The sequence below is a fragment of the Uranotaenia lowii genome, chromosome 1 (genome assembly GCF_029784155.1).
Source record: "Uranotaenia lowii strain MFRU-FL chromosome 1, ASM2978415v1, whole genome shotgun sequence".
Taxonomy (NCBI): domain Eukaryota; kingdom Metazoa; phylum Arthropoda; class Insecta; order Diptera; family Culicidae; genus Uranotaenia; species Uranotaenia lowii.
The window spans coordinates 174175031-174193432 of NC_073691.1; the positions used below are offsets into that span (position 1 = coordinate 174175031).

The 18402-nt window shown below is 38.7% G+C and overlaps 1 protein-coding gene across 6 annotated transcripts in view; it reads left to right on the plus strand.

Annotated features, from left to right (window-relative positions):
* Positions 1-18402, plus strand: part of LOC129757671 (ABC transporter G family member 23) — a 208239-nt gene that overhangs the window by 174521 nt on the left and 15316 nt on the right. For all 6 annotated transcript variants that reach the window (XM_055754987.1, XM_055755056.1, XM_055755118.1 and 3 more), the window contains exon 3: positions 13387-13548. In XM_055754987.1, the coding sequence (XP_055610962.1) occupies positions 13387-13548 (162 nt within the window). The remainder of the gene's footprint in view (positions 1-13386; positions 13549-18402) is intronic.

Consider the following 18402-nt stretch of genomic DNA (forward strand, 5'->3'; position numbering starts at 1 on the left):
ATACGTATTTAATTCCTCAAGTGATATCCTGAGGAAAGCAATCGGATGAGGAAAAATTATCCTAAACATAAGAATGATTCTCGAGAAACAGATCTTAACCCATCGACTCGGGGTTTTAGCCGAGCGCGCATATTGTCGATTGCTCCGGTTCTGCCGCTACTAACGGTCACATGAAGAAGCAATCAGTGCTGCTCAAGGTTCCGATTGGACCAGTTACACAGAGAGGTGTTGGTCTGTTGAAATCAAATCTAATCTAAAACTAAACACATTTTCATATGAAATGCTATCCTTGCACATATTTAGACACACACACATTTTACACACACACAAAGGGGAGATAAGGGTATAATGGCACCTTAAGAAGGATGCTTATTTAACCATAGCAATCAGCTATTATATATGAGTTACATCACGGTGTGTTTATAGAAGATGTTTAAAACATAAAAAAGGGGAAACTCTTTTTTATTCAGAAATGGAAAATTTAGCCTTTTTGGTGTCATTTTCAGGAAAATTAAAATATTGGGTCGGTGAATCCCCAGACGCTGTTTTTTTTTTAGATTTGTAGTCCATATTTATAAATTTTAATCTTTTAAATTATTCCAATGTTTCTCTTTGAATATTTTTTTCAAGTTTATGTCATTCTGAAACATAAGGAAATTCAACGCTTGGAAAGATTAATGATTTGGATTTCTGAAAAACTTATTTTTGAATGAAAATTTTATTTATAATTTTTAAATTCAATTATCCTTGTTTTAATTGGTGATATCCAAAGGTAATATAAATTTATATTCATATTTTAAGATATATCTTGGAAAACTAACTCTGGTTAAATGATATTTTAAGATGCATGAATAACAACAGTCCAATATTTAAATATCTTAAAAATCTTTTCTTTTTTTTCAAACATGTTCTCTGAAATATCACTATATCCGCACTTTAAATAGAAAATCCAATTTTTAATGGTACCACTCGTTTATGGCATTTTTAAACATTGTTTAAACAAAGGCCATTTTTAGTTAAATTTTGATTATAATCTTTAGTTGGAAGTAAAAGTACTCGCAAATTCGTACATCTTCGGCTACATAAAATCATTTTCAAATGTCTTCTTCTCATATTGAAGATTAATAAATATTCAATCATTTATCAAAACTTCAATTTTGCGTGAGAATTATTGATATTTTTGAATTTATGGCCATCAAAATGATTAAAAACCTTTTTTTTAGGAGAAATTTCAATTTCATCGACGGTTTTAGATCAGATTTATGCTTATACAAATTTTAAGTTTTCGTGGATTTCTATGGTTAATTCAAAAAATTATTTCTCGAGGTTTTTACCCCAATTGGTATAAAATTGTAAAAGTTATGATTGCTTCACCATAACATTAGTGCTTCATTAATGTTCTATGAAATAATAAAAAAGAACTGCAGTGTATAGTAGAATAACTAAAATAAATATGTACAAAACATAATGAATCTAATGCGCATCAGATTAGTTTGCTACCGATAATTTGTATTTAACTTTTGCCGACAATACTGTTGATTTGTGTAAATTGGACTTCGATAAAAAGATAGAAATAAATTTTTTTAATAATTTTAAATTGATCCCAGTACTAGATTCATTTATTATTTCCTTATAACTTTAAAATTCAATTTAAAACAAAGAATGCAAGAGGTTATGATAGTAATATAGTAAGTTGAAAACTGTAGAAGCTAAAATAAAATAAACCTTAACAGAAATGCTAGCACTTCAAATGAATGTGCAGAATCCAGTTTAGAACAGGGTTACTAAAATTGGGCTAGAAAAAATAAAAATAAAACGTTTAATAAAACTCTCCTAGTTTAAAATGATCATTGTATCACAAGAAAGTAACGTGCTAAATTTACTTAAGCTAGATTGAACTGCTGTAGCGACTTACATTAAGTCTGAAGAACGAATAGGATTTCTTAAAGGATTAATTAACTTCCTTATTAATCTGTCTACTCGGGATAAGTATTAAAACTGATCTCTCATCACAAATTGGATCTTTTACTTCTGAATACTTTTGAAAAACGTTATCACATAAAAAGTTTAAGCGATTTGTATTTTCATAATCATTAAGCTTTTTTAATAAAATTCCCGCCAGTGTTTCCACAATCAGAAAATCTAATGATAATGAATTCAAATGGATTAATATACGGATTCATATTTTTCAGATAACAAGGCGTCGTACACAAATTACGTAACGCATGTAGGGGAGGGGGGAGGGAGGTTGAGTCTGCGTTACTTGCTGTTACATAGGGGGACGGGGGGGGGGGGGGGTACTTGGTTCAGTTATTTAACAAATAAATGGAAAAAAAACATAAAGAAAAGAATTGTAATTTTCTTTTTTTGGCGAGCAAATCTACGCACCCCTTGTTCGAAAGCGTCAATGGTGGATAAGTAGATGCGTTCAGGGAAACACTGTTCATCAACACCTTTTTACCATGGACTGGATTTAAACAGGGTGCGTGAACTACCAGAGTTCGATGAGATCATGCGTTATCAAGGAGAAATCAAGCCTTTTGTTATTATTACCGTTGACGGGGGCCCAGATGAGAACCCCTGTTACTTTGTGTACTTTAACTTTTAATTTCAAAATTGAATATGGGGGGGGCGGTATTTAGCGTTACGTAACTATAGAAGGGGGGTCCTATCAAACGTTACTTATTGTTACATAGGGGGGGGGGGGGGGCAGGGGGTCTAAATTCTAGATTTTTTGCATTACGTAATTTTTGTACGACGTCTAATAATAAATTTCCATAATTTGACCCTCTCAGACTGCTGACAGGAATTGCCAGCCGATTGTCCATTTTACGATATGAAAATATTTTTAAGCAATTTTCTTTGTTTTAATAGCTCTGTAACTAGATTGAAATAATTTTTGAAATTTTTCATAGTTTTTGAAGAGTTTTTTGAATTACCAGTTCAATTTGAAAAAAAAAAAAATAATAAAAAAATATAGTGAAAACTAAGAGAGTTAGCACCTCTGAAATTGTAATACACTTAAAATACGTATATTTCTTGAAGATTTCAAAAAGAAAGTTTTCAGTTTAAAAAAAAAAAAGTGGAATTAAACCGGTATACGTTTTACTTTCTGTTCATGTGAAAATTGGCGAAACTTTTTTTTCTTAAAGCTGCTGAAACTTGAAAAATTAGATGAAAATTTAAAAAAATGCAATTTAAAATTTTTGCTGAAATCTTAAAATCAGTCACTGTAGGGACATAGTGAGAACCCCCACTGAGGAAGTGTAAGCAACATTAATCAGGGTACGTAGAGCATTTTCAGCCGTTTGCTGGTTTTTGCCCACTGACTTTCCAGCAAAATTTCCAGCAAATTAAATTGCTGGAAAAAACAGCAAACATTGATGCTGTGCCAAGCGAGCATTGCTGACAATTCGAATTGCTGGAAATCAGCTATTTCTTTCAAAACAACTGGCTGTATTTGGTATCAAATTTATATTTCAATTCAAAATTAAATATTGACTACTGTCTGTGCAAGTTATAAGCAATAAAAACTACTATTTTCTCCCATTTCTCAATAAGGGATGTATTTATTTTCAGAAACACAATTTTTTTTTCCATATTCCAACACCGGCTTTGGGGTGGCAGCTTTGTGCCAAAATGTTGTTCATTCGCCACCTGAAAAAAGAGTTTTGATTAGTATCGTTCATGGAGTATCTACCTGTTCAATGAAAACTCACCCTTGACTTGATATCTGGTTGAATAGAAGTAGAGTATATATTCCAGTATACTATTTAGACCAATTAAGGGCTTGTGATATAGCTCAGTTGGCAAGTCTGTTGTCTCCTGAGCCGATGTCCGCGAGTTCGAGCCCAAGAGTAAACATCGAACACAGTTGTACCGGATGAGTTTTTCAATAACGATCCGCCAACTGCAACGTTGATAAAGTCGCGAATGCCATAAAAATGGTAAAACGACTATAATCGAAAAAAAAAAAATTTAGACCAATTGCTGGAAAGTTCAGCAATTTGAAAACCGATTTCTGATTTTTCAGTAAAAATGAAAATAGCATGATCGAATGGTACAGAAATTAGAAAACTGATTGCTGGTTTTCAGCAAAATTTTGAATTGCTGTTTCCAGCATTTTTTTTATTGCTGGAAATCGAGGCAAAAGTTTACTGTGTACTTTATTAAAGTCCTTTCACTATAAAAACCGTGACATCATTGTGGCATGTTAAGGGCTTGTGATATATAGCTCAGTTGGCAAGTCTGTTGTCTTCTGAGCCGATGTCCGCGAGTTTGAGCCCAAGAGTAAACATCGAACACAGTTGTACCCGGATAAGTTTTTCAATAACGATCCCCCAACTGCAACGTTGATAAAGTCGCGAATGCCATAAAGATGGTAAAACGACTATAATCGAAACAAAAAAAATTGAGGCATGTTCAGACACTATAAAAGTGTATTTCTTAACTGGCTAGAGCTTGAAATAGTAGATAAAAAGTTTAAATATGCACTTTAAATTTTTTTGCTGAAAGCTGAAAATCGGACACTGTAGGGGCATAATGAGAACCTCCCCTGGGGCAGTATAAACACCATTAATCGGGGTACAATGATCGTCGTAGATCTATCAAACAAAGCAATAACAAAATAATGTATGTCGGTTTGTAGAATACAAACAACTCATACACTATGTTTCTGGAGCTTTGTTTGGTGGATGATGCCACTAGCCGTATGATAAAACAATAAAAAAAAATCGACCATGTATGGTTAACCAAAAAAAAATTGCCTCGAACAGCAATCGGAGTCGAGTCCTCTGATTATCTCTCCGACACCTTACCAATAGGCCAATTGTCAGATGAAACTAGTCAAGCTATACCATCATAGCTCTATAATTCAGTTGACTTCATCGAATCGAATTCGCTGCTAGATTCTACGGCAAAATCGGTGCACGGTAATTGGTGCTCTGTTCGCCCCGAGTCCACAAGCTAAATTGAGAACGCGTTGTTATATTTATTTTAGTGAAAAATTTAAAAATTAATTGCGGTGAAAATTTAAGGACAATGTGTACATCACATTGCTTTGCGTACATTAAAGATCAAGATGATTAAACGATCATAAGTGCTTATTTACCGGTTCTCAAAAATTTCCTTTAATATTTTCGTCATTTGAGAACCTAGTTATTTTTTTCTAAATATTTCTGTAGAGATGATACGGAAATTAGGATAGGAACTACAAAACTTTTCCTTGTGAAAATTTATTAGAGAAAATACACAGTTAGAAAAATCCATGTAGCCTTACATGAAAGTACATGGGTAGAAGGGAATCGGCCTTTTACATGTGATGAAACTGCATACTTCATGTAAAATCCCAATAGCATTTATGTGCTTTGTTTGTTGTAAGTTTACATTTTTTTACCCCAATTCAAAATTCCTATTGGATTGCAATGTTCTAAATAAGATCGGAAACACAAGTTTGACCAGGTATTCATACTTTATTAGCAGATTTTATGTTTGATATTTACACCTGTTCATAAGTGTTTGAAGTTCCCCCGGGAATTGGACTGCAGACTGTAGACAAACAAATTACTCCTTACTAAGTCCTTAGCTGCTTTTGGCTCTTATGGTTTCTGAAAAAATAAAAGATCAATCGATGTGAAAAGATTAGTGACGATTGGTTACAACTATTCAACAACATCGTTTCACAAACATTTGGATAGATTTTAGATCAGAACTTACCTTGCTAGAATATTCTACAAGCAGCAAACGCAATTCAATTCCTACGGGAATTGGAGCAAAACAACAAGTGTGTTGACAGCTTGGAGCACATACAGTTTCATGTAATTGTCCTTTAGAACATGCATTCCCATTGAGTTTCTGTGTGTTTCGCTTGCATTTTCATGTAAATTTCTTTGCAATTGCAAAGATGCTATAGTCTTTTCCATATTTTTGACAGAAATGATGCGGAAACGTATATTCACTTGTAAAGTAGGTTTACATTTTTTTTTCTGTGTACGCATTTTCTTAGAAAAAAAAGGGGTGTCAAGTTCGCCCTGGGTGCAAGGTTGCCTAAAAAAAATCTGTGTTTTTGGCGTGAAAAATTCTCGAATTCTGTAATTTGAGCCTAGAATTCTTTGACGGTTTTCTGTGACGCTATTTTTATTAAATTCATTGCCGCCGACCTTGGCCTAGAGGATAGCGTTCAAGTCTTCTAAGTCAGAGGTCACGAGATCGAGTCTCGGTCACGGCACATATAGTACTCTTTCTGTGGGCTGGTGGTGTTAGCATCAGTACGATGCTAGCCATTAAATCCTTGAAAGATGTTCGCTTTAGTCTTAAGTAGAATTTAAATCTCTTCAAAGAAACATGAAGTTTCACTGAGATCCTATATGTGTAAAAAAAAACAAAAAAAATCATGTGAAACATCAACAAATTAGAAATTTTTTACAGAACTTCGATAGAAAAAAATCAATTTACATTACCTACCTTCATTTCATAAATAAGAGTCAGAAATAAAAATAGTAGGAAGTGACATGAATTTCATAATTTTGGAAATCTGTACAAAATCTAGAAAATCTGTGAATTCTGTGAAAATTTGAAAAAATCTGTGATCTGTGACACAGAATCTGTGACGAAATTTTGCTCTTAATTCTGTGATAATACAGACTTTTCTGTGATTTCGGCAACCTTGCCTGGGTGCTAAAATTTGCTCTCCGTGAAACCCAAACGTCAAAATTGGTCGGTTAATTTTGTTTTAATTCTAGTAAAAAAAAAAGGCTGAGGAAATGTGGAAAACGTGAAAAACGTGATAGAAACTTGTCCAAAATCGAAACACGGCGGTCCAAAATACCGACCAGATGAATTGTCGAACAAACGAGTTTTCAGGCTTAAATCTTGTCGCAAAGCAACAAACGATGATATGGTTCGATAGAAAAAACCTTGATCGAACGGATAAAAAAGTCAACAATTTTAACACATTCTTTCATATTTCTAGAAATAGTATCGCTACTTCCCAACGCGGTCCAAAATAGGTCCGTTACCCTATTTTAAATTTCTGATTAACTGTTTTACGGCTGGCTGTATAGTAAACAAAAGACTGCAAGCGTAAGCACAGAACCTCATCGTTCTTAGTTGGTTGAGCTCAGTTACCTATCATGCCTTTACTTTGTTTGTTTACATTTAACAACAGTTTATTCCAACGTGTTTGAGGGACTCCCTCACTGAAGATAACAGACGAAGTTGGTTGGTCCGAATTGTTTCCAAAACACGTGTGCATCAGCAGAAGTGCGACTGCAACTACAGTCGTCTGCAGATGTTTCACAATATTTTTTTCAATATTTATTTGAAAGCACTACATCTTTTCTCGAGTTTGAAAATCAATAAGCAATAAATTTCCTGTATGACAACTGTTATATTTCTTTTTCCCTTGGCGGCCAGAAGCTGGCAACCGGGACCTGTTGCTACTGATCATGGTCAATAACACCAAGGTCCCTTATGTCACATATTATTTACTGGCATCGCCGGCCTTCTACAGAAAGAAAGGTTAAGCGGGAAGTGGTACTCATGCCATAAAATAGTGGGCCGAACGTTTAGATACTACCGTCCAAGTTCGTAGAAATTGCTGCTTAGCGAGCAAGTTTTTCGCTTCCTTCTTTGTCGCTCGTTGAAATCCTGTTTCGTCAACAGTAGCGTTCACCCAGTAGAAATATACGGCGTCTCGCGTAATTGACTTTTTCCTTCTCTTTGGCGAGTGCAACATATCAGACTAGGTTTAGCTTGCGCTTACTTGCAGCGGTTCAAGTTTTCAACCTAGACCCAATTAAAGTCAACCAGGTAGCGCGCTCACTTATTCGCAGATATACCGGGATAATTACTCTACGACCTGTCTCTACAAACTTGCTAACTGCAAAGTTGATGATGATATGCGCGTTTTGCTTCGAGTAGATTTCCATTGACTATGATTATCTTCGTGCAACCCTAATTTAGCGCCACTTTGTAGGGATTCTCTAACTTGGAAGTGTCCTAAGATCCCTAACAAATTTATTAAGCAAACAGTAGCGACACCACGTCTTCCATAGTAGAGTATAGAGTAGTTAGGAAGCTTTTGGAATAAAAAAAAACTTTCTTAACAGCCATAAGTTTTCTCCTAACTACAAAACTTCAAAAATCTGACTGACATCGCCAATATGCACAACGATGTAACCTTCCATTCCCGTCAGTAGCCAAGCCTCGACCCGGACCTTGAAAATTTAAGCAGACCGAGTGTCGAAAATCAACAAGCGGCTGCCAAAAAAGAAAAACAAAACAACAAACATCATAAACTACTGCGAACGAAGTCTAGGCACGCTGACGAGTCAGCAAATGCTGTTTTTTTTTACATACACTTATTGGTCTCCTCTTAACAACCGCGCTTCTATTCATTGTGGTGGGTTACTTTTGCGTTGACCAATCAAGTGTCGATTTCGCGGTCAAAAGTTTCACTTGAACGATGACTCGGGGTTGAGCTTTGAGGAATGGTAAACAACAACAGCTGAGAAAAAAACTCTTCGGGTAGTCTGCAAAAGAAGCGTTTTTCCGTCTTCCAGCACATTTGATTGAGGCTCTTACAAATTTGACGGACGCGATAATTTGAATCCATTTTGTTATATTTTTTTCACCGAAAGATAGGTCAAGTTTGAGGCTGTACTAGTTTGTTATTTTTATTGGGGTTTAGATTTCATTGTTTCCTAAACGTGTGATTCGAAAAGTGAGGCTCAAGCTGTTGAGATGCTTCTTTTTGATTTTGTATAATTTCAGCAAAAGTTTATTGATTCTTCAGCATTTTTTATGTATAAAATAAAAACGTACCTATTTGAAAAAAATGTTTCAATTTTTACTAGGAAAAAATATTCCTATTCTGTATAGAGTAAGGTGGGGTAAAAGTACGAGTCGGGTAAAAGTACGTTTTGAGATTATCACAAACCGAGAACAGAAAAATTTAAAACTCTGGCGTGGATTGATAGTGATTTGGACTGCCTTCATCCTGACAAATTTTTATTTTGATACATTGAAAACCCTCCGAAAAATGAGGTAAAGCAGCTTTTTTACCCAAATGATGTAATATCTAAAATAACGGCAAACATGTTTGAGCAATCAAAACTCTGGCTTTCAATGAAAGTCTTAATGTGTCTGTTTAGTTGTTTGCAACCACTAGCAAATGCCGAAGAAAGAATTTAATTATTATGTCTCTGTTTTGCACAATAAACTGTGAATCAAAAGAAACCTTGAAGGGGCAAAAGTACGAACTTCAAATGGGGCAAAAGTACGAATGATATACAGGGTATACTGAAGTAAATCTGAACGGAAAGTTTTAACTTCTTACTGAAATTCACTGGGAACATCAGAGCATATTTTCGTTTATACAAAGACTTGCTCGCGCAAAAAATTTCTCAAATACGATTAGAACTCGATTTCGTAAACCTGTTGGATATGGACAATTAGTGAAGAACTCCAAATCCGCGCAGGTTGATCGCACATGTATAGGATTTGTATCAGAAGCAAACATAGAAGTAGGCAAAGATTGATATCAAATAATTTTCCTCTTGACTTCATGCAAAATTGTGGAGTTCTGAATGGTCGTACTTTTACCCCACATCATTCGAACTTTTGCCCCAGAGGTGGGGTAAGAGTACGTTTCGATAGCAGTTAAGCATTTTCATTACTGCTATCAAATGCGTCGATCGATTATCTTCGTAATTTTTTAGAAGAAAGATAAAAGTCTAAGGAATCCAATGCTGTATTTGGTTTTTCAGAAAAACAACTGCAAAATTATCTTAAAATAGGATAGCACAAAGGTCGTACTTTTACCCCACCATACTCTAATGGAAAACTAAGTTGAGGACAATAATTATAGCGCCATCACGGAGAAAAAGTATAGTTTTCCAACAATATTTACCTGATATTCAACTATATTCATGATTAATATTCATGTATAATCGTAGATTATCTGATGAAGTTTATGCATTCAACTATAAACATAGTTGATTTAACTATAGTTTTATAACTGTTTTTTCGCCTTCAACTATAAATATATTTAATTCAACTATATCCTTTGATTACCATCGTGAGTTTAACTATAGATATAGTTCATCCAACTATATTTTTATAGTTGACTTGCAATCAACTATAGTTGATGCAATCAACTATAGATACAGTTTAATAAATAAATTCTATAGTTGATTATATGCAATCAACTATAACAACAGTTAAATCAACAATATTTTTTAAGTTGGTTTTAAGCAATCAATTATAGATTCAGCTTAATCAGCTATATTTTTATAATTGATTTTATGCACATTCAAATATATATTTCTATAGTTGGTAGTATGCTTTAACTGTAAAATATAGTAGAATATTGAATTTTCCCTATGAAAATTTAATTATTTTGATATTTTATACAGATTTGAAGCATTTATGTAATTTAATATTCCATATTTATAAACCGGCCCTTGCTCACGTTCGGTTGGTTTGATTTGATTGAATAGTTCCGTAAAAAACTCCTCATGCGGTTGATCGGGTTGACAAGTTTTTTGAATCCAGTCGCCTCTGCCATTAGATGGTTTGTAATCTTTCAAGCTTGGCGCAGTCATTTAACTTCTTAATCACTATGCGAAGCAAATATTAAAATAGTTGAAACAACAAATAAGATTTTTGAAGAAAGAAATTTAAAATATATACAAACTTGGTGGTGAGCGGCAATGAAAGCTTCCTCAAACTTCCTGGTGAGTGACGGCACTTCGTTTTCTTCCGGGTAGGTTAAGAATTTTGGAATAGCTGCAGGTGTCAACTTAAGCGTTGAAAGCTGTTCCTGTATTGATTATATCTCGAATTTTGTTGTACTAGTATGCGCTTCAGTTGAATCCGGCATCCGGCATCAACAGACCTGGTTGGAATGGGTCGAATCTTTCCGCAACTTCGTCAGCTTTGCCAGCAGTTTCTTTGTTTATGTCCACCAAACTCGATTCCTGGCGCAAGGAAACGGAAAATTCGATGCAAACTGCTGTCGTCGGAATGCCCACTGATTTCAGCCGCATCTGAGAGAAATTAGAAGGAGGAACAATAAAAAGTTATTGGGGTTTAAAAAATGCAATCGTTTTCAATTAGCCTGTCATTGCTTTTTGGTCGTCGTTTTTCCGTTTCTTCACTCCGACCCACACTACACGTTTATTCAAAAATATCCAATTTTTTTGAAAACTCTATCCAAATGTAACGCAATCAATTATAAAAATATAGTTGAATGAGCTATATTTATATTTTTAACCTTAAATCAATCATACAATTGAATTCGAATCTATCAAATTTACAGTGGAATCAATTATACCATCACAGTTGAATCTATTATATTCATAGTTGACTGCGTAAGGTCAACCGCCAATTTGTAGTTGTATCTATTATACTTATAGTTGAATGCCTAAAATCAATCATACAACTCTATTTGAATCCATCATATCTATAGTTGAATAAATTATACGATTCTATTTGAATTTATTGTATTGATAGCTCGTTGCGTAAGGTCAATCAGCTGTTTGTAGTTGACTCTATTATATTTATAGTTGAATGCCTAAAATGAATCATCAAATTGCATTTGAATCTATCGTATCTGAATCTGTATCGTATCGTCCCCCCCCCCCCTTAAACGCATACAGCCTAGAATCTGCTAACGTCTTATTCAAAGATGATCCATGACGGAATGCACTCTTATTCTAAAACACTCAAGTCAACCACCAATTAAAGATGCACGCGCTGCCAATAAAAATCACTGCGCCTTACTACAAACGGCTTCTCCGAAAAGCAAAACAGCCCGTTTGAAAGGTCATAAACAAAACAAAATTGCAAAGAAACTTTTTACAACCACCCATGCTTAAACGTCCAATTTACACCCGAAGACACGGGCAGTAAAAGTAAGTTTTGAAGACGTCGTCGCGTGCCCAAATGGTTAGTACCCCCTTCAACGGACACCGCTTCACTCCAAACGCAACGCCAACTCATGGAAATGCAAATGGAAGTCACATTCGGGAGAATTTTGATTTTTGTTTTCAGATTTCCCCATTCTCAGTTTCAAAAATTCTAACAATTTGATTTGGTTTGGGTCAATTTCAAACTGTCAATTGAAGTAACTGTGAACGTACACCACGGATTTTTTATCCTTGCGCAGCGCGGTTCAATTGGAATCGCAGCAACCGGTAAATGTGAAACCAACTGTCTTGAAATTTAATGAAACCGTTTTATTGATGCTACACGCAATGCGCTCGAGGGTCCGCTCGTAATGGAAAACTAGACGAAGAACGGCCCCAATACACTAAAAAAACAAAAGCGATGAACTTTCAAGGACGACAACGCCTCTGTTGGTGGTGTGATTGCATTGTTTTTTCACCTTCAGAACAAAAACCATGTAGGTTTCTTCCATAGTAAATACTTCTCTGGTTGATTTTTCTGATGGTTGTGCAATTAGCTGGGATGGTCAGCGGTAATTGTTTGACCTGATTAATTACTTTTTACCGATCGGCTTTTGTGGACGTGCTCCCTAGACAAAGGATTCCATTTTGTGAACGCTAACTAGGATAATTTATTGGGGAACGCGTGGTTTTCTTGAAATTGATCAAAATTTGCAATCCAGAAGGCGGGGGTTGTTTGCGAAAGGAAAGGAAACAATTGGTTCGCGTTCATAACAGCTAGTGTCATAGTGCGTTCGCAGAATTTAAGTAAACGCAACAAGCTCTATCAATCATGAATGAACCGATTTCCTTCCTTCTCGGTTCCTGTTTTTTCTCCCATCGCGTAAAACCACCTGATTACCATAGGCACGTGTCAACGGGTTCAAAGGGTCTCTAATTACCCGAGTAAATCGCTTGATTGATAGGCTACGGCGAGTCACGCTGGCAGCTAGCGAATTCGCTCGAAATGTGATCAAGAAGTCTCCCGGTCCGGTCCAGGAGACCGGTTTTTTTCTTGTAGTTAAATAACCGATCGCTCATACTTAGAAGCTACGGGTGATCCGTGGCAGGAAACACTCATTTTGCAACTGATTGATCGAATTTAATGACACACTACTGGACACGCTGCAGACGAAGCTGTGGACGCCATCATCCAGATTCTTCTACCGAAAGCAATTTGCGTGCCTATAGGTGGTTTCGCGTTCGTGTCGTTTGTTTGTGAAGCGACCACACGTTTCTATGGATAAAGTAATTTCAATGGACTTTTTTACGTTTGCACAGAAAAAAATAGTTTCTTCCATCTTGAAATCTGATTGAACTTTTAAGAATACAAAGATTTTGCTGTTTTTTTTTTGAAGTTCGACCGTGCGTTGGTCCTTCGATCCGGATTGTGTGTTACAGTTTTCTAACAGAGCTTTCCTCTTCTTTTTACTTCCAGTGGCAGCGAGACGAGCGTGGCGACGATCGACGATGGCGGAACGATGTGGGCCCGGCAGCAGCATGCCGTTTCGGTGCGGCATGCCTTCAAACAGTACGGCTCCAAGAAGAAGCCGAACCAGGTGCTCTCGAACCTAAACATGACAGTTGCCAAAGGAACAATGTGAGTACCCGGGATTTTTTTTTTGGTGATATTCTAAATAATTTTGGTTATAAAGCTTTGGAAATGCGTGCCTTGAGTAGTTTGACTATTATCGGAATTAGAAATTATTCAATTCTGCATGAGAAACAACGTTCAAAGCTTTGCACTTGTCGGAATCGGGAAAGATCATCCTTCGGTAACAGCTAAATTAGGCCGATTGTAATTATGGTTTACGAACAATTTCAGCAAAACGACCGAGAAAATTAGAGATACAACAAAATGAAACATCCCTAATGATGTCGAACCAGTTTGCGCGTGAGAATGCAGTTAATTTGACTCAATGTATTTTTTTGCTCTCTGACTTTTGTTTTCTAGTATGAATATGATTATTCATCACGTGTATTTTTTCTCGTTGAAATAAACAACCTAGGTGATGAAGCAAATGTTATGAGGAGCTGATTTCAACACATTTGTAATGAAATTTGTAAGAATTTTCGAACAAAAACAATTCCAGAGCAACAAGCACAATCAAATATTTTCTGAGACATTCCGTTGTAAGTTAACTGTTTTGATATGATAAAAACAAACCTTTTTTCAACGGTTTAGTCCTAAACTTAAAAACAAAATCTATACATAGGGGCTTCGCGAAAAGCTACATATTTTTTCTAATCGATTTTTACACGATTAGGTCAAAATCTGAATTCAGGAGAATAAGAATGCAGTTGTTTATATGTGACATGAAGAGTTGTTATTTTCGATATAGTCGCTATTTTAACAACTTATCTTCATCCATATTAGTATTAAAAACAAGATTTAACGATTTGGGATTTATTACGCATAGTTTCGGCTTAACAACTTAAATTACAAAAGTATAATAACATACAATCAGGAATCCCACTGTCTCAATTAGGCATTCAGCCATTTGAAGCTCCACAATGAGATGAATGTTATGCTCAAATGTTTCCCAATCAGTGCGAAAACAATTTCAATTTTCCCAGATTTTTCAGGCGGCTGCTTACCCGATACCGATTCTTCATATTTTATTCTTTAATAATAGCACAAAGCGGCGCTCGATGGGCGGTTAATTAAAATTGCAAATCTGGATGCGATCTTTGACAACACAGCAACCGCTTCGCGGCTGCTTGAGACTGTTTAGCTGAGTTAAATGCTCATTTTACTTTGTTGTTATATTTGCGTGCTGCTTATCGGCAAGATTGTGGTCTCGATGGCCTCAGCTCCCAAGATCATGGGCGAGTGTTCTCTGGAATTTTTGGCACGATCATTAAGGCTGATGATGATGAAATTTAGATCAGATCTGCTTAAGTGGAAATTACAGAAGTGACACATTTTGGCAACTCAGGTTTGATTTTTGGCTTAACAGAAAATAGAATTTTCTTCCAAATGGTCATGTTTGGGCAACTGTATTGCTGGTCAATTCTGGAGTCTAATTTATAAAAGAACTGGACCAAAGTAATCAGGTCTTATCGTGTTCTCATAACTGTCAACCTGCTTAGAACTGCTTCAAATTGTTTCCAAATCTCATCATTCTTCGACTAATCCTTAGACTAAGTAGTTTCAAATAAAGTTTATTCGAAACTGGCATAATGGACGATCGGATACCGACTCGACTCCAGAGGTACACTGAACGTGAGGGCGAAACAGTTTGGTTTCCGTAGAGGACGCAGCACCGTAGATGCCATCCGCTCCACATTGTGATAGCGGACAGAGCCAGGCTATCGAAGAGGGGAGGACTCCGTTTTAGCGCGGTGTTCACTTCGGACGTGAAGATGCTAGATAGCCTAATATCTGGATAGCTAGACAGCAATTGGTTGACTCTAGATACTATATGGTACAGCCATAAAGTCCAACTGGGGCCTCTGGCCATAACTCCCTTCTAGATCTGCAACTTAAGCTCTATACCCATGATGTGAGACCAAGTCGGCGCTACTGATCGGCTTACTCGTTCTTACACGCACATCACACGTCCGGGACTTTACGGAGCTACTCTGATGATTCTCGGTGAAGTCATCCTCCCCCGCCCGCGACTTGAAGCCACTCAACCCGAGAGTATTCCGCGGCGTTAATACTCTTCCCCCTACGAGTACGACTGTGTAGAAGGTATTTTCTTATCCCCGCAGTTTCCTTCACAAGGGTCGCGTTCTACTCAGATACTTTGCAGCGGTAACAGCTCGGTATAGAAAAAGCCGCGGGCAGAAAATCCTAGGGTTGCCAGCTAAAGGGGATAAAGGAGACTGGACAACGGTCGGAGAAGACTGACCCCATCGAGGGGGGGCTGTCCAGTAGTTTTCGTCCGACTCCACGGTTTGAAGCTACAAAGATAAGGCAACACCTAATGCGTAGCGGATGCCGTGGGTGTGTCGCGTTCGTGCGTAGGATGCTCCACCTTCGGAGAGTATCCTAGTAGGGCGGTTCCCAACAACCGAAGCAGCGGGGATAAGACTATACCTTGTTCGCAGTGGAAATCGTTGGGAAAGGGTTATTCCACGATCGGGGAATACCCATGGGTAGAGTAGCTCTCGACGCCGGGTGAGCCATTCGAGTCAGAGTAGGATAACATCTTCGTCGGGAATCATCCGAGTCGTTGCGTTAAGTGCCGCGCGTGTGCGGCGAGTCTAGGATAAGCTGCTCTTGATCTGGCACGCGACGGGCAAGGTGGCAAACCTCGAATCCTGGAGATAAGTGGTCGGGCTTCGTCGAGATAAGTGGTCGGGCTTTTTGCCCACTGTGCGCTGAATCGAGAGCAGCTTATCCTATGTAGAGTCACGCTTGTTACAGCACACGTATGAATCCCTCAGATGAATCCCGACGATATGTCATCCTACCCGGCTCGAGTAACTCACCCGACTGCGATGTGAAGCGACTTTACCCGAGAGTAATCCGCGGCGTGAATACTCTTCCTCCTACGAGTTCGACTGTGGAGAAGGTATTGTCTTATCTCCGTAGCCTCTGTCCAAGGGAGCGCATTCTACTCGGATACTCCGCGACGGTCCGCGACGGTCCGCGACGGTCCGCGACTTACATAAACGGTAAAGTCTTATCTTTGTATGCTTTACTGCTAGATTCGGACGCACTCTACGAAGGAGTCACCCAGCACGCACAGGTCGCGGACTGGTGCTGGTTCCAACTCTTCTGTAGAACAGTTATGATTCGAGTGAACCCATCGCTGACTACGCGAAAAGTATAGGCATCATCCTATGTTGTCGGTTGTCGTGTCGGGTCCACAGGCGGCAAGCATGTACTTACTCTTTCTACCTTGGACTACCTTGGACAGTTGAACACTACGTGCTCCGGCGTCTCGACTATGTCACCGCAGGTTGGGCAGAGTGGCGGAGCCACGTATCCGAACCGACTGCATGGAGCTTCCGTGATCAGTCAAGAACTGTGTGCTACAGAAATCCACCTAACCATGTTTCCGATCCATCCAGGATCCGATGTAAGTGATCAAGCGATGGGTCCACCGTCCACTTTCCAAGCTGTCACACATCTGTTGCCCTATGGTAATCGAGACCTCTCTGACATGTTACCGCACATCGGCCATGTGCCTATGCTCGTAGCAGAGGATATCTTACTCTTTTTTGTTTTTAGTTGGTAACCACAGGTGGTAAATCCCGGTTTACGGATTGTATTCCAAGGCACGGCGAGCCACCGCGTCCCCCCAGTTTGCTACTCTGAGTCCATGGGTACAATGGGAAGACTCATGATATACTCCGTGTACACCCCCTACTCCCTAAACTCCACCTGAGGCCGCAGACCTGGTTCCCACCTCGAACTGTTTAGTACACTATGCTTCAATAGTGGGAGGTCTATTCGCGCTAATGCGCTCCAAGGCAATACTCATTAACGAGACCACTTTCAGCAAAACCTCTCATCCTTACGACTCGACGCCTGAACTCTCCTCTAACGACTTGAGAACCGACATCTCCTCGCAATGACTCGAGATTCCCACACAAACCTCTCCTCTTCGCGACTTGAGGCCTGATCTCTCTTCTAACGATTTGAGATCCGACCCCTCCTCGCATCGACTCGAGGTTTACCTCTCCTCTGCACGATTCAAGGCTCGATCTCTCCTCTAACGACTTGAAATCTGACCTCTCCTCGTAATGACTCGAGGTGACCACTTGTACCCCTCCTCTTGTTGGTAAGGGGCCTGATCCCTCCTCTTGCGACTCGGGACCCGACCTCTTATCATAAAGACTCGGGGTTGACCACACAAACCTCTCCGCCTGAAGGTTTGAGGCCTGACCTCTCCTCTAACGACTCGAAGCCCGACCTCTTATCTTCAGGGTTCGAAGTTTGCCACCTTTGCCCGTCGTGTGCCAGATCGAGAGCAGCTTATCCTAGACTCGCGTCTGTCACGGCACACGCGCGGGACTTAACGCAACGACTCGGATGATTCCCGACGAAGACGTCATCCTACTCCGACTCGAATGGCTCACCCAGCGTCGAGAGCCACTCTACCCGTGGGTATTCCCCGATCGTTGAATAACCCTTTCCCAACGATTTCCACTGCGAAGAAGGTCAAGTCTTATCCCCGCAGCTTCTGTCGTTGAGAACCGCTCTACTCGGATACTCCCCGAAGGTGGAGCATCCTACGCACGAACGCGGCGCACCCACGGCATCCGCTACGCAGAAGGTATTGTTTTATCTTTGTAACTTCAAACCGTGGGGTCGGACGCACTCTACTCGAAAGCCCCTTGTCGATGGGGTCAGTCTACTCCGACCGTTGTCCGGTCTTCTATATCCCCTTTGGCTGGCAACCCTAGGATTTTTGGCCCGCGGATTTTCCTGCCCGTTGTGTGCCAGATCGAGAGCAGCTTATCCTAGACTCTCGCCTGTCACGGCACACATTCGGGA